The sequence below is a fragment of the Balaenoptera musculus genome, chromosome 1 (assembly GCF_009873245.2).
Source record: "Balaenoptera musculus isolate JJ_BM4_2016_0621 chromosome 1, mBalMus1.pri.v3, whole genome shotgun sequence".
Taxonomy (NCBI): Eukaryota; Metazoa; Chordata; class Mammalia; order Artiodactyla; family Balaenopteridae; genus Balaenoptera; species Balaenoptera musculus.
In genome coordinates this window covers 38,506,641-38,523,624 of record NC_045785.1, presented here as the reverse complement: position 1 = coordinate 38,523,624, position 16,984 = coordinate 38,506,641, and the positions used below count along the sequence as shown (strand labels likewise).

At 55.2% G+C, this 16,984-nt stretch overlaps 1 protein-coding gene across 1 annotated transcript; it reads left to right on the top strand.

Moving 5' to 3' along the window:
• Window positions 1–10,445: 10,445 nt before the first annotated feature.
• On the top strand, window positions 10,446–10,979 carry TMEM275 (transmembrane protein 275). The gene has a single exon (XM_036850847.1). It carries the CDS (start codon window positions 10,446–10,448, stop codon window positions 10,977–10,979), a length of 534 nt encoding a protein of 177 aa, XP_036706742.1.
• The last annotated feature ends 6,005 nt before the right edge of the window (window positions 10,980–16,984 follow it).

The window sequence follows — 16,984 nt, the reverse complement described above, 5'->3', positions numbered from 1 at the left end:
TCTCCCCATCCATGCTTTGGAAGAAGCTGAGTTTGGGCCAAGCAGACAGGGGTGGTGCGGTGGGTAGTGTTAGGGGAAAGCGCCCTCTCCCCTCTGAGCAGGTCCGGAACCCTCCATTCAGTGTTGGGGGTGGGTGGGGGGGACAGGGACAGGTTATAGGACAGCGGTCTGTTCAATAAATGAAATCAGTTCTATCCAATAGCCCTGTTCTGACCTCAACTGTGGGTGTGCCTAGCCAGCCTTGGGCTGGGTGCTGAGACTATACCAAAGGTGGGGAGTGCTTGGTCCAGGCAGCCCCCTGGAAGTCACATCCCCACTGGGCCAACCTGGAGGACTGACCAGGCTGGAGCTGGAGTCTAGGGATAAGACTCACATACTGGTTCAGCAACCCCCCTCCCCCCTCCAGGGCCTGGGCAACAGACTGTGAGGCCTCGAGCCTCAGTTTCTTCATCTGCAGATGGAAGATGAGTGGTCCCTCCCAGGCCACTGTCAGGATGAAGGTTGCCTGGCACGTGGTTCACATCAGGGCGGATTTATGAATGGATGAGTGAATGAATGAAGGGGGTGTTGGAGATGCTCCTCCAGCTGAACTCCCCCAGGTCCTGGAAAATCAGCACCTCAGACTCCCACCCAGTCCTCGCCAACACAGTCCAGCCTGGAGGCAGGCCAAGCAATCCCTCCCCGCTCCCACCCCCAAAGAAACCCTTACAAATCCCACCAAATCCCACCAGGAGCTGTATAAGGGGCTCGTGGCCACACCTCTTTCTAGGATGCAGGATTTGTGGAGGGTGATTGGAGAAGGGTTGCTGAAAACAAGCCCCATCCCTGGAAAAATCTTCCTGCTCCCACGGCTCCATCCTCCTCCCATCCGCCCCCCAAGCCCCACCCCCGCCCAGGGTTGGGAATCCGCCAGAAACTGAAGACAGAGCCAGTGAGACCTACACCCCTCGCTCTAGAGTGAAGGGCAATGTGTCCATCCCGGACTCACGAAGTCCAGACTGGAGAGTGTGTGGGCGGCTGGAGGTTCATTGCCAGGCGCTTGAAAAGCTTAAAACCTAGAGGCGGGGAGGGGAGAAGGGCGGTACGGAGCTGGAGCCAAAGAGGAGAGACTTGGTGGGAACGCTGATCCGTGGGGGGTCCAAGGGAGCCGAGGGGCCGCAAGGAAGCTGAGATGGGCGCTCCGACCCGGCGCAGCCCACAGCCAGGGCCCTCCCGGCACCTCGGGGTCCCCGGGAGCTGCTCCCTGGAGCCCCTCCGCCCTCACGCCCCCGCCCACCCGCTAAGCCCGGGATCTGCAAGCCGCCAGCCGGGTGAGTGAGGGGGGCCAGCCGCCGCTCCCCCAAGCAACCCCCTCCAAGTCGGCGCCCCCCTGGCTGCCCTCCTCTCTAGGGATCCTTCCTCCCCTGGGGGTTCCCGGGGCAGGACCGGCAGAGAAGTGTCCACTGGACCGGCTCAGGCAAGTGCAAGCTACAGGCGTTGGGGGAGGCTGGAGGGAGGGCAAGGGGATGAAAGGAGAAGGGAGACGATGGGGAGGGTAGCTTTAGGATTGGAGGAGATACTCTATCCAGCCCTAAACCCCAGGGGAACTGAGTAGTGCCCAGACAAGAGGTCAAGCACCTGTAACCTTGAGCACAGTTCTCTGAAAAGAGATGAGAACGACAGAGAGGGAAACAGGAGAAGGGGGACACACAGAATGGAGAGGCTGCCTTGGGCCCCTCTGCTTTACCCTGATCCCTCCCCGGTCTTTAACTCAGTAAGAACCTGCCCTAGAATCCACCTCCAGTCCCCACCCAGCTGTCCACCACACCCTCTCAAGACCCAAAGTGAGGAGGGAATAGGGAGAAGTGGGCACAGAGCGACTTCAAAACCAAGAGACAGATAAAGGCAGGCCACAGTGGCCCCTCTGACCTTAACCATTTGTCTAACCAATATTTCCTGGGCACCTGCGGAGACCCAGACACTCCAGTGGGGATGTGGCAGCAAACAAGGTGGATATAATCCTGGTCCTCAAGGTAGACCAGTGGGGGAGACAGACCTGGACACAGCAGTTCCCAATCACGGAGGCAAAGGAAGGCTTCCTGAAGGAAGCAATGTCCCAGCTGCGCTCTGACGGTTGAGCTGGAGTTAGCCAGGTGAAAGTAGAGGCAACAGGAGCAGCGTGGCCACCTGACCACACCTGGCGAGTTCTGCTCCGCTCCAGCAAAATCTAGAGGGCTGCCTGGAGGGAGCCAGGGCTGGGAGAGCCCAGGAGGGGTTTCAGCAGGGAGCGATGGGGGAGGAGAGTGGAGTGGGGTAGCAGTGAGACTAGAGCGGAAGGGATGGGTTCTAGATCCCTGGAGGGAAGAATCTGCAGGGCTGGTAACGGACTAGATTGGAAATGTGGGGGGGGAAAGCCTGAGGGAGGAGGAGGAGCAAGGATGAAGCCAGGTTTCCGGCTGGGAGTCTGGGCTTTGTGGGAGAAGATGAAGTTTAATGGGCTTGTTTCCAAGAGGAAGAGAATGTTCCCAGGAGGGAGGGTTCAGGGGTCCAAAGCTGTGGAGATGTCAAGTTAGCTAAGAACTGAACCGTCCTCACTGAATTCAGCACCGAGGAGGTGACTGGCGGCCTTGGAGCAAGCGGGTTCGGAGCGCGGTGGCACAGAAGCGCGATGGGAGTGGACTGACCTCTGAGAAGGAGGTACACTAGGGAGCGCACACAGTGCTCTCAAGATGCAGGCAGGTGTGGGGGAGGTGGGGGCTTTGTTTGGTTTCAAGAAGGAGAGGCTCGAGTGCCTCCAGGAGGTGCAGGCGCGGTGAGAAGGGCTGAGCACCGACTAGGAAGGGGGACGTTCCCCGGGAGCCTTGAGGCCCTGAGTCGCGCCAGAGACAGGGATGCACGAGGGCCCTGCCGCCCAGCTGGTGATTTTCTTTTCACCTACAAAGCTTAGCAGTTTGGGCACAAACGTGGAGGAGACAGAAAGCTGGACTGATGCAGGGTCGAGGCATCACTGGGCAGCTTTGGCAGAAGGACAAAGGAACAAGGGGCAAGACAAGGTAAACTGCAAGAGGGTAAGCGAAGTAAGGCAGTGGGGGTTCTCGGGTGGAAGCAGAAAGAAGCAGAGGCAAGAGGCTCACGGAGAAAATGTAGAGAGTTCCAGGATTGCATTAGATCAGAGCACTGTTAACAGCAAGAGGCTGTGGAGTCGTGGTGAAGAACACAGATTTAGAAGACACACAGCCTAGGTCTGAATCCCAGCTCTGCCACATATTATCACCATGTCTGTGACCCTGGGCAAGTGATTCAACCTCTCTGAGCCTCTTTGTCCCCATCCAAAATTGAAGATGGCAATAGCATCTATCTATAGGGTTGTCATAGGGCTTGAGTTAATAATATAAAGGGCTTAAAACAGTGTTTGGCACATAGTAGGTGCTGTACAGGTGTTTCTATAGTGGTAGCAATGGGGTTTAGTCAAGAGTAGGATGGCTGGGTTTCTCAGAGGTGGAAGGATTCAGGGTAATGACAGGGGTGATGAGGTCCTTGGGGTAACGGGGGGGAGCATAGTTGGGGTGGAACGGAGGAATTGGGCGTTGGAAATGAGGAGCCAAGGAACTAAGAGGGTGCAGGGTGGGGCAGTTGTGCAAAGGATGCTGAAGTCCCTCAGGGGACTTGGGCTGGAGTAGAAAGAGCGCCTCCCAAAGCCTTGGAAAGAGGTGGGCAGGAAGGGCAGTTCCACTGCAGCCAACCTGCAGTCCACCTCCACACTCCCAGGCAAAGAGAAGTCTCCAGAGGTACCTCTGCTGGGCAACAGCTTCTTTCTACCAGATAGGCAGGCAACTCAGAGTGTCTTTCTGTCTGGCTATGTGTTGGCCTGTGTTTGCAGCTCTCAGTGTGTAATGCATCTGTGTGTGTGTTTCTGGATATGTCTGGCCACTGAGTGTACACGTGTGATGTGTGTGTGTGCACATGCACTCAGGGATGAGGATCATGGGGCCCAGGTGTCAGACGCAGGAGCTGGGAAGCCACACCTCCAGATTTCATTCTCTTCATTCTCTTGTTTCCAGCCTGGAGAATCTGGGTGAGCCTTGTGCGTGTGTGTGTGTGTGTGTGTGTGTGTGTGTGTGTGTGTGTGTGCGCGCGCGCGCGCGCGCGCGCACTCTCTCGCATGTCTATTGCCTGGGCAGAAGTAGGGGAGCAGTGGGATTGGCTAGGGTGGGGGTGGTGGCAGCTTTGGGGGCTCCCAGGAGGCAGAATTCAGTTGGCAGAAGCTGAGAGTTTCCAGAGTAGTTAATACGCTGGCACTGAGTAATGGTGATGTGGGAGGTTCCCTGACGATGGGGGTGGAATGGAGGGGGGTGGATGGGGAGGCCAGGGGAGGGAGCTGGCCCAGACTTTCTGGGACTGAAGGGGAACAGAAGGGCCAAAGCTAAGGAAAACAGAGGGGTTCACAGTGAGGGGAAAGAGCTCAGACTGAGCAAATAAGGGACTCAATCTCATATGGAAGACAGGGTGCTGGGACCAGTGCCTGATGCTTGGACGGAAGCCCCAGCCCCCTTGCCCAGAGGCTCTTGGACCCTTGCAGCAGGAACCTGGGACCAGGAGGCCTGGCAACTGCCCCTGGTCAAGTAACTGCTCTAGAACAACACAGACATCCCAGATTCAGGGACTGGGTGGGGCAGGCTGACCTGAGGGGCTTCAGACGGAGACCCCATCTCTAGGAGCTCTGCATCCACCTATGAGGACCATCCTCCCTGGGCCCCAAGCTTGTTGATGATTGGCTGGATAGTAATAATCAATTACTAATTTTTAAAATAATCAAATATCTCTATACCTTCTGTAAGTAGAAATTCTGGTGTAGCAGAAACAACATGGCTTTTCAATCTGACAGAACTGGGTTCAAATCCCAGCTTTACCTATCACAACTGAGTAAACCAGGGAATGTTCTTCACCTCTCCCAGCCTCAGTTTCTCACTGTGAACTGGGTTCAGGATGGCAACAGCTCACGGGGTCATAGGAAAGATTAAATGTGTTAGTGCAGGGGAAGTGCTTAGCACAGAGTTGCTGTTCGACGTGAGCGCCCCTCTCCCCAAAATCAGAGCCACCCCCCACCCTACCCCCACCCTGAACAGCAGAGCAGCAGGTTACTTCTGCAGGGCAGGGTGAGGGGAATGACTTAATCCCAGCCCAAAGCAAAGAACAGCCATATTACAGATAATGTACTGTTTTTTTGAGATCTTCTGATATATTGGCAGTAATTTCTGATTGGTTTCCATGTCCACCTTCACAAACCACCAGCAGCAGGAGGACAGATTCAGAGTCAATAATCTGGTTAAATCTTTCCCTTTACATTCAGCAGCTGAGGCCCAGAGAGGGCCCCTGGCCCTCCCAAGTTGCCCAACTAGACCAGAGTCAAGAACCCTGGTTATCTGAGGCCCAGCCCCTAGTGTCTGCCTCTGCCCCAAACTGCCTTATGGCCTGGACTCCCAAATAGAGTCCACACGGTCTCCCAGGCCAAGGCAGGGCAGGGGGGACTCTGGCTGCCTGACCAGGGTCATGCGCAGCTGAATGGCAATGGTCAGAGCCCTGGCTTTGTGGGAAAAGGCCAGGTTCTGGTCTGGCATGGCCACAGACTCCCTCCCTGAACTTCCTCACACCTAGCCTCAGTGTCCCCCCTCTGTAGATGAAGGAATTGAACGAGATGATCTTTACAGGTTCAGCAGCTTGGGGTGCTCACTAAAGAGAAGGTTCCAATTCTAAAACTTAAGATTCAGAGCAATGACCTTCCCTCCTGCTCAGGCAATGGGGTTGAAGACTGGCCTTGGGATGAGGTAGAAAGGGTTTGAAGGGATATTTGAAGGGAGAGCAATAAAACCAACTCGGAGGGTCCTGCTTCTGAAATTAAATACTCCATCCTGGAAGTGACGAATGGCACAATTCATTGGCCAGAACTAGTCACACAGCCCCACCTAATCACAAACTGGCCAGAAAGTGCAATCATAACATGTGTTCAGAAGGCGGGAGTACCAAAAAGATTTGGTGAACAGCACCAACGACCCCCAGAGCAGAGCAAGCCAGAGCCCTCGCTACAAAACAGTATCCGACAGCCCCAGCTGGAGGGCCACAGTCCACCAGGTGGAAATGGTGCTGCAGACTGAACTGCAATAGCTGAACGACCTCGACACCTCACCCCTGCGTGCTCCAGATCCCAATTAACCAAGGTGGAGGCAACTTCAGGAATCGGCCCTTAGCCTCTTCTCTGCCTGGGGTGGAGACTCTGGGAGTAGTCTGTATTCCAGAGTCAGTTCTGCCTCCCAGGAGCAGGTAAGAATCATTCGTTGGCAATTAGCCCCTGGAAGCTCAGCCCTTGGGCAGGTATTTGCTTTAGTTGAACTGAGTGTGCTAAGCCAAGGAAGGAGCAAAGTGAGTTTACCTGCCTTAAGAGACACACAAAACACACCCCGTCCTCCTCTGCTGTTGATATTTGAGCAGCATAAGTGCTGATTACAGGAGCTTATCTACAGAAGCCTGTGCCCTGTGCTTCTGTCATTCAACAAGCACTTAGCAAACCTAGCGCTATACTGGGTTGAGAACTCAGGCTTTGGTGTCAAGACACCAGTTTTCAAGTCCTGGCACCACCACTGCCACTCAATGGTCTTGGGAAACTTGAATCTTTCTGTGCCTCAATATCCTCATATATAAAATGGGGATATGACAATAATACTTAATCTCATGCTGTGAAAATTAAATTAGATGTTATTGCAAAGTGCTCAACATAACACAACTAACTTGGTTAGCAATCTGAAAGTGCTAATTTCAGATTCTCATCTAGACTTGTTTATGGCTAAGAAAGACTAGCTTGTACCAGACCAACTCACTCACTGAGGGTAACTAAAAAGGCTGGATTAAACATTTAAGAAATCTGTTTAAAGGCATGGGAGAGCTACCAAGGCAGTAAGGACTTGAGGGGCCAAGATCCTGGAGAGAAGAGAAGTAATATTTTATTTCACTCTTTCCCTTAAGGCATTTTCCAGTTTGTAGGGGGCAGTGGCCATGGAGTTGGGAAGTCAAAATTGGAATTTAGGACTTAAAAAGGGGAAAGGCCCTGTTAAACACCTCCAGCTTTTAGTTGGGGGCCCCAAAAGGCTATCCTCTGGGAGTACTGGTTAACCAGATATAGACCAGACTCAGGAAGACTGAAACACAGCTCCCAGTCAGTGCAGTCCTAGATTGGGCCTGTCCCTTCTTCAGCTGCATGTCAGAAGCAAAAGTAAATCTTCTCTAAAGGAAGACAACATCATCCAGGGCCTCAAGCTATCTCTACAATGTTGGGCGTTTAATAAAAAAATGATCTGGCATTACAGGAGATAAGACTTAATGATCCAAAACCAAAAGCAATAAAACAGACAATAGAAACAAGAGATTCAGATGTTGGAGTTTTCAGACATGGACTTCAAAGAGTTTAATATGTTCAAGAAAATACATAAGAGAGAGTTTTTCAGTAGAAAACTGAAATCTATGAAAAAGAATCAAGTGGCAATACTAGAACTGAAAAGTTATAACAACTGAAATTAAGAACTGAATAGACATTTTACAGCAGAGAAGACACAGGTGAAGAGAGGATTAGTGAACTGGATGACAGATCGGTAGAAAAATAGCCAGAGAGAAATGGGGTGGGGGGGCGGTGGGGGGAGAAGGCTAGAAAATACAGAATAGAGTATAAGAGATGTGTGGGACAATGTCAAATGGTTGAACATGTATGCAATTAGGTTTCCAGAAGGAGAGAAGAGAGAGAATAGGGGGAAAGATAATGGCTGAAAATTTTCCAAAATGGGCAAAAATCAAGCCACAGATTGCAGGAAGCATCAGGAAGCCCACAAAGGATAAATACAAAGAAAATCTCACCTTGGTACATCATAGTAAAACTGCCAAAACCCAAAGATAAAGAGTCTTCTCTATAAGGGAAAAGAAAGGAGAGCCTTGGATCCTCTAGCCACCTAGGCCGCCCCCCCACCCCCCGACCCTTGTCCAGTGTCAGCTTTCAGGAATCTGCCGTGAGATAAGGTGAAAGGCCAGACACTATCCCCTCCATCAGGGGCTCCCTCCATCAGCCTCAGACAGAGCCTTCCCCATAGGAAGGACAATGTCAGATAATGATGAGGTACAGAAGGGGTGAAATTTGGGAATCTCACAGCCCCTCCTGAGGGCAACAGGAAGAAAGTGTTGAGATTTACCTCCACATCAACACCAAGGGGATCAAACCCTTCTCTTTAAAATGAAGCACGATTGCATACGGTGTGAACTAGACCATGTGTTCTCTGATTCTGGTCTTCCTTTTAGTCCAGCCACTAGACCCAGATCAACTTCCCTCTCTGAGCCTCCATTTCCTCAGTTGTAAGACGTGGCTGTTAATAAGTATCAAGCAGGTGTATCATTCAGTGATGTCATGGATGTGAAGCTGCTTTAAAAACAGTAAATTGTACCCCTTCAGCGGCTGCTATTGCTGCCTGGCAGAACCAACAGCTGCAGATCAAAGATGGTTCATGCAAATATGGAGCTTCCTGAGGAATCTGTGTTTGGTAGATGCCCTCAAGGGTCAACACATGCTTTCTTTGCCAGGATTTGGGGATTTCTGAATTCCTGCCAGCTTAGTGTGTCAGCCAGGAGCTTCTCGCTGGAGTCGCAGGAGAGCTGTCACCTCCCCTGGTGCCACCTCCCACTGTGATGCCAGGGGAGGAAGCCCTGGAGTCATCACATTGGGCAGGCCCGGAGGTGGCCTCCAGACCCTCTGACCTGCTTGGGCCAAGCTGATTCCTACCTGTGTCCAGAGTGACAACCTGAGCTGCCCCTCCCCAGCACTAGTCCTCGTTTTCACACACCCCATCATCAAATTCTCTCCAACTCCTCTGTGTACAGGCTTTGGACTCAGGAAGGATAATTTAGGGCCTGTCCCTGAGGCACTTCCATCTGAGGGACAGACTAACAGTTCTGTTTCCAAACTTGACATGACTGACCCCTCCAGATCTGAGACCTTAGAGCCCCTTCTTTATCAGCCACCACTATGACATGACTAACATGGAAATCTCACTATGTCCTGCACTGTTCTAAGCACTTGATTTAGCTTACAGCATTTAGTTATCACCACACCCTATCAGGTAGGTTCTCTTATTAGCCCCACATTACAGGTGTTAACACTGAAGCATAGAGAGTTAGGCCACTTGTCCAGGTCATGCTCCGTTACTCATCCAGCATGCTCCATGCCAACCAGTAGTCCCATCTAATTACTCCCCTCCCACCCCAACTCAGAGCCCTTTTCCAACACTTTTTCACAATTCTAACACAGCTCCATGGCTATGATCTCATCCTTCGAGGGCCTTAATACCTGTGATTTCATGTTATAGAGCAGAATTCTCAAATAGAAGTCTTAAACTCCCCAGACTCTGATGACATTACCCTTGTTTCTGTATGCATTCCCAGAATTACAGAATCCAGTGATAGATCCCACAACCAGATACAACGGAGAAAATCCTAGAAAGGGATCCTAGTACCCAGTGATTGGGCTTTTGAGTCCAGGTTCAACACTAGACTCCTGGGGGATGGGATGGGGGTAGGAGTGGAATCTAATAGAATGCCCAGTCTGGTAAGGACCCGGGGCCTTGGGTCTGCTCCAGCCCAACCCACGTAGGGACTGTCTCTTCTCACTGACCATCTAAAACTTCAGGAGTTCCTCACTCTCATGTGGTCACTCACCCCAGGGCCTCATCTGATATTCAGGAAAGTTAATGTCATTGCTATGCCTATCAGAGCCTAGGGTGGTGACGCCCAGGCCAGGCAGCAGGTCACGAGGTCCCGGTCCCGGATATTGGGTAAATCACTAGATCTCTCTGAGCTTCAGTTTCTTCTTCTGGACGAGCTGGGGCTAGAGCAGATGATTTATAGGGCCTCCACCACTCAAGGGAGGAAGCTGTCTAAGTCCCAGGAGCTGCCACCTGGCCTCTGATTAGAACTACTGATCATGATTATCACTCAGTGAGCACCCAGGCACTGTGCCGAGGACTTTACACCTATTTACTCACTTAATTAGCCCAAGAAGGCTTCCTGGAGGAGAGGACGTGGAGGACCTGTGACTGTCTGGAGGACATAAGGAAGTGGGGAGGGAGGGAAGATGGCAAGATTAGCCACGAGGAACTCCAGGGACCTGATGGGATAAGGGACTCTTCCCATGGGGGGTGAGCCGTTGCTTCCCAAAGGCAGAGGCAGAGACAGGGGCTGGCCAAGACGGCATGGCCTCTGCACTCCCAGGCACTGAATGTAACCACAGAACCGAAAGTGGGGCTGGAAGCCCAGATGCCCTGCTGACCTCTCCCTTGCTCTGTGCCCACAGGACTACTGTGAGCTGAGCCCCTGACATGTGGGCTGGCCGGGGCCGGCGGCAGGAGGGAGCTGGATGAGTGCCCGGAGTCCCCAGGCCGATGCCGCCCCCGGAGAAGAGCCAGGGCCCCCCGGCCCGGGCGCCCGCGGGCCGCGCTCAAGGCCGGCTGCCCGGCCCGCCGTCCCCCGCGCTGTTCTGCGCCTGCGGCCTGTGCGTGCTGCTGGCGGGCGTGAACGTGACGCTGGTGGGCGCCTTCGCCTCTTTCGTCCCGGGGCACAACGCGCCGCTCATCGCGGGGCCGGCGCTGCTCGTGCTGGCGCTCGGCTTCTTCGCGGCCTGCTGCGTGTGTAGCCGCCGCCGCGGGCCCGCGCCCCGTTCGCGCTCGACGGCGGCCGCGGGTCCCTGCCAGGGCGGGGGCGGCGGGCGGGTGGCGCTGGAGATGGAGAGCAGCGAGCGCACGGCGCAGGACACCACGGCCGTGCAGCTCAGCCCCGCCGCCTCGGCCGCGTCGTCGGGCCGCTCAAGCCCCAGCCCCGGCCCCTTCGCCCTGGACGCCCCCGCGCCCGCAGCCGTCTACGCGCCGCGCGCCGACGGGGTCCGGCGCGACCTGCCCCGGGAGCGCGTCGCCCCCTAGCCGCCCGGGTCCCCGGCCCTGACTCCCCTGTCCCGGTTCCCTCCCATCAGTGCCATTAGGAAAAAAGAGAGGGAGGAGGAGAGACAAGAAAAAGAAGATTTTCATACGGGTCCGGTGCTGGGGCACAGGTGGCCTTCTCTGTCCCATCTCTGGAACTTCCGGGGGAGGGAGGGGGGAGTGTGACGATGGCGTCCAGGCACGGCCCTCAAAGGGTGGGGTCTGCTGGGCCCTAGTCTACCTCACTCCCCAGACGTCCGGAAACGGGGCTGCTGGACCTTCCCTGCCTGGGCACTGTGAGCAGAGCCACTCTGAGGGGCTCTCAGCGAGGCCCGCGCCCCCAAGAGGTGGGAGGAAGAGGGGAAAAAGGAGGGGTTCAGCCTGGGCTGTCTCCTGTCCCCGCCTGCTGTGAAAGGCTGCCCGCTCCCCTTCTGTCCCTCCCCGCCCTCCTTGTCTCTACCCCAACATGACCTTTTGGGATGAATGGGGGAGGATCTGATCTGAGCCAGATCATCCCTAAGATGGAGCTGTGTTGAGCACACTCCACCCTTTCTGCCTGACTAGAGCGGGGGGAGCTGAGCTGGGGCCGACAGGGAGCAGTGGGGGGGAGGGCTCCTCCCACCCTGAAGGTCTCGGTGTGAACCGCACCGTGTATTCCCGCTGTACCTCGCTCGCTCTTTAATAAATCACCTTTGGAGTCGTCCTCCGCCCTTGTGCAGCGCAGGAGGGAGGAGCGGACTGCGAGGCCTCTGACACAGCACCCTGGAGTCTCCGGCCCTCCCACCCTGCGGCGGAGTGCTTCATCATCCCAGCACCAGCCCCCCTTGGAGACCTGGAAGGGAGCCCCAGGGAGAGGAGTGCGTGACTGTGAACAAAAGATTGTCTGAGACTGTGGGTGCCTGTGAACGTCTGTGGAGACAGGGTGTCGGATGGGGGGCTGGATGAGTATATGAGAGTGACTGTGGGTGAGACAGCCTGGCTACGTGCATGAGATGGCGAGTGTGGGAGTATTTTGGGTGACACTGTCTGACATCACACCTGTGTGGGAGCGTGTGTGTGTGTGTGTGTGTGTGTGTGTGTGTGTGTGTTTGTGTGTGTGTGTGTGTGTGTGTTGGTGGTTGAGGGCTGGGTCACCCAGCAGGGATGGTGACGCAAGAAGGGCTCCCCAGGTCTTGCAAAGCCTACACCTCTCTCCTGGCCTGGCTGAGCTTGCAGTCTGGGCTCAGCCTGTCTTCTGTCCACGTGGGTGAGAGTGCCTGGTAGAGAAATGCAGGCTGCCCTGCAAGAAGAAACAAGGGGGCTGGGGGCTGGGGGGAAGACACTGCAACCCTGGGACAGCCCCTCCTCTCACTTCAGGGACCCAGGCAAGCAGTGCCCAGTGATGGTGGCACGCACTGGCCCACCACCCCTGGCTGGCTGCCCTTGGCTTCATCAGCCTCCCTTTCTCTTTCCAGGCTGGGTTCTGCTGCTCTTCTGCCCCGGCCCAGGCACTTTCCACCAGCCCTGGGGCTCTTCCTCCCTTCCTCTGACCCCTTCTCTGCCTCTGCCTCTCCTGCTGTCTCCCTCCCACTGACCTGAAGAAGAGTGACTCCCTCTCAGTGGGCGCTGAGCAAGTCATCTCTATTAATTAGCACGGGTCGATGGTCCTAACCTTTGAAGCATCTAGCCCCTGGAGCTGATGACCTCTTCTCAGAGTACTTCCCCACCCCCACCTGCATGCATATGTGTGTGTGTGTAAGGAAGGCCACCTCCCCAGGCTCCAGGCCTGTCTCTTCTGGTCCACTGGCAGCCTCAGACGCCACCTGCTGCCTTGGAAGAGTAGGAGGTGAGAGGGACCACTGCTGATGCCACTGCTGATGCCGTCTTGGAGTGTGGCCCACCCTTCTCCCACCACCTTCTTAAGAAGAGGCACCCCAGATTCTAGCCCAGGAATGCCAGGCCCAGCCCAAACCCCTCTCCCTCCTGCTGGCAGAGGCCTGGAGTAGCACCATCAGGGTTTCTTCCTCTTCTACAAGAAGACTTGCAGATCCTGTCTTGGAGCCTGGCTGCTGGGGAGGAGAGTGAGCATGTGATAGGGTTCAAGGAAGTGGGCCACAGATCGATGGTGTGAGTGAATAGAATGGGATCAAGGTGGCAGCAGAGGGCGGGTTGTGGAGCATGGCTCCTTGGAGTCTCCCTTCCATTGTCACCGCCAGCTGAAGGTCATCTTTTGTCCCGTCTGTGCCTCCTCTCCCTCCCCAGGCACACCAGGAGATATGCTGTATACCCCAGGACCCACTTTCCAATCAGCCAGCCCTAGCAAAGCCCCCCAGTATCCCTCCAGGCCTGCCACACCCGGGAACCCTTCCCCTCATATCCCTTCAGGCCCCCCTAGGGCAGTGCGTCCACCGTGGAGCCAGCGAGGCCCAAGGGCAGCCGCAGTCTCCACACACAAGGAGGCTGGAGGATTGCCCTGTCCCCGCACGTCTGCGGGCCCCTCCCGGGCAGGCTCCAGGCCCTGAGGGCAGAGAGGGGCTCCAGGGGGCCAGCGGGTGGGGAGCAGGTTTCTGTGGAAGGAGAGGAGGTGATTCTGACGGCACAGAGGCAGCAAGCTCCCTGACCTTGAGGAATCTGAGCAGGGACTGGCACCTCCCGCTGGGACACTGCCGAGGGGTCCTGGGATGAAGGCTAAACGCTCCCACTCCCACTCCTGGCCCTGAGATTCAGAACTGAGGCACCAGGGTATGTCCTCAGAGGTCCAGGGGCTGCAGTGGAGGACACATAGCTGGTCCTTCTGAAAGGAGGGGTGCCGCCTGGGGCCTGGGGGAGCTCAGGGGTGGCACAGTGAGGCCACCTCCCAGAGGGCCAAGACAAGGGAGCCCACTACGGGCCGGGAACTCGGATCCTCTCCCTCTCTTCCCACTAGAAGAAACGAGGGCGGCCACTTAGGACCATTTTTTACTAATTAATTCAACAAATAATCCCTGAGCCCTACTATGAACCCATAACTTGGTGAACAAGCTCTGGAGGAGCTTACGTTCTGCTTGGGGGAGTATTAAAGAATTAAATAAGTAAACAAGACAAAAAATACTAGCTAGTTGATAGCGCTGTGCAGAAAATCACAATAGGAAGGTGTGACAGAGGGACTTCGATGGCTGGAGAGGTCTTCTCTGAGAGGTGACATTTAAGCTGAGCTCTGACAAGAGTTAGCCACGCATAGGTCTAGAGCAAGAACATTTCAAGCTCAGGAAAATGGCCAGTGCAACCCTAAGGTGAGAATGAACTTGGCTTCCATGGGTCAGACCAAGAAAGAAGGGCTGTAGAGACAAGGGTGGGAGATGAAGTTGGAGAAGGTGGGAGCGGGCGTAGTGCTTAGCTCCTGTAAAGCTTAGTAAGCAGGGTGAGGAGCTGGGATTTTATTCTCCATGAGATGGGAGCCACTGGCGGGTTTTAAGCAGGGAAGTGACATGATCTGATTTATGATTGCACAGCTCACTCTGCCTGCTATGTGGAAAATAGATGTTGAGGGACACGAGGGAAAAGAGGGGCCAGGTTAGGAGGTCATTGCAGTGGGAAACGCTGGGAGTCAGGACCACAGTGGTGGCTGTGAGCTGGGCCAATTCGACACCCATTTTTGAGGTCTCCCTGTCAGGGGAGTTTAAGGAAGTGAAAGAGAGGAATCTGGAAGGAAGTTCTAGAATTTTGGTTTGAGCAGCTGGGCATATGGTGGAGGAAAAGCAAGGGCTGTGGTCAGATGAAAGGTCTGTAAACCCAGTGGAGCTGTCCTGTAGGAGCTGGAGCCGCAGGCCCGAGTTCCAGATGGAGAGCCCTGGGGAGGCAGATGCAGAAGCCATTGACCTGTGGGTGGTGGTGAAGCCATGAGTCCAGATGAGGCGTATGAGGAGAGATGAAGACCAGGAACCAGAACCTAGAGTAGTGCAGCCTCTGACTCTAGGGGAGAGAAAGGACTTGAAGTTGCCCAGTTCTGAATCTTGCCCAATCTTCCGCTGATGCCAGTGCCTTTCTGGTGAGGTCTGTGCACTAGGAGTTGGGGATCAGGGAGAAGTGAGTAGAATGTGAGCTCGAAGAGGTTGGGACTTCTGGCTTATTCACAGCTGTGCACTCAGTGCCTACCTGGCACAAGGTAGGTGCCCCATAAATATTTGTCAAATGACTGAATGAGTAAAGGGTGTGAATGTTATCACACAGCTAAGGTTCTGGGCCGCCGGAAATAGGGATTTATCAAGATGCCTGATTCTGGACAGGAAGGGAGAAAAGCTCCTTATGCGTGTGGGAGTTCTCCTGGTCAGTTCTTGTTTTCTGCTTTGTGGGGAGGTGGGGTGACGCAGGAATATAGAGCTGGCTAGATGGGCGTTAATGGATGCACCTGAGGGCCAGGCTCCCCTATGTAGGAGATGGCCAGATGGATGGGCTAAGACTGAGAAAACCGGCACTGCTAGGGAGTACCACCAGAGGGCACCCTGGGCACATGACAGGGGATAGAGGTGACAGCCCAGCCAGACTGCACAACTTTGCCTTTTCCTCTACTGAGGAGGTGGGGAGTAGGGAGTTGGGTGTGCACGAAGGGGGTGGGTGTTAAAGTCACCCAGATTCACTAAGTGACACCTCCGTCCCTGGAACCTGACCTTACCACAGAGGGAGGCCTGATGCTGGACACAGACATCCTTTATCAAGGACACAGGTAAGTCCTGGGTCTGGTCCTAGACTGAGCCCTCACTCTGATTTTAGACTAAGTCCTGACCTGAGCTTGAGCCTGATCACATTCTGAGCCTTGACCCTGCCTGGGCCATACAGTGAACCCTGATCCTGATCTTAGACTGAGCTCTGACTTGAACCCTGACCTTTATCAAAAATTGAACCCTGATCTGCGCACAGACTGAGTCTTGGTCATGGACAAACATTAAGCCCTTATTCTGGTCACAGACTGAGCCCTGATGCATGCACTAAGGCCTGATTCTAGTAACAGGTTGAGCCTGACGCTGGTCACAGAGCCCTGAATCTGGTCCCAACCTGAACTCTGACCCTAATCAATACACTGAATGCTGACCCTGAACTAAGACTGAGGTTTCCTCATGGTCACAGACTGAGCCTTGATCCCTAAGACTGGCTCCCACACACCCCATTGACTTCAGGACCTTCCAGATGGGGTTCTCAGGCCAGGCTTCAGCCCCAGAAGGAAGTAACTTCTGGAAACCCTTTGGAAGGGGAAAGAAGGAATTCTGGGTCTCTGAATGGTCCGGAAACTCCTAGACATTGCATCCCTGAGAGGCCAGACAGAGAAAGGCCAGTTCTAGGCTGTCCGGGACATGAGGGACGAAGGACAGCTGGGCCTTCTCCTGATACCCCTGGAGCTCCGGTGAGGCCTGCCCGCCTGCCTGTGCGTCTGGGGGCCCCCAGCCTGGGCGCCTGTTTCATCTGCACTTCTGACTCCCGCTGAAACCTGGGCAAGTCCCTTCCACTCACTGGGCTGTGCTCCACCCCTCGTTACCTTTCAGGGCAAAAGGGAGAAGGTGACCAGGTCATGACTGAGGGCCCCGTGTCCCCACCGTGTACCCTGGCGGGAAGAGACTCCCCCTCACTCTGGCCAGTTGTTGCAGACAAGCAAGAGAAAGTGAATCACGCTCAAGGCGGCTCCAGCCAGGCCTCAGCCTCAGGTTGGCACTGGCGGGTGAGACAGGAGCAGGGAGGCGGGAAGGAGGAGTCCCGGAGGTCCCCGTACCCTCCCGGGGTCTGGTGTGTGTGTGTGAGGACAGGCGGGTCCGCGAGGCACCACGCAGCCCCTCCGCAGGGCACACTGCCCAGGTCAGGGCTGGCCCGGGAAGCTTCGGCCCTGCGGGCCCGAACGGGCCTCTGCCAGGCCCTCCCCAGGCTCACCTTGGGGGGCACTGGCGCGGGGGTGGGGGCCGAGCCAGGCGGGAGCCGGGGCGGGGGAGGGGCGGCTCGAGTCAAAAACGCTGACGCCGAAGACAATGAGCTCTCCCAGGCTGAGGCAACTCATTTGGTCCCGG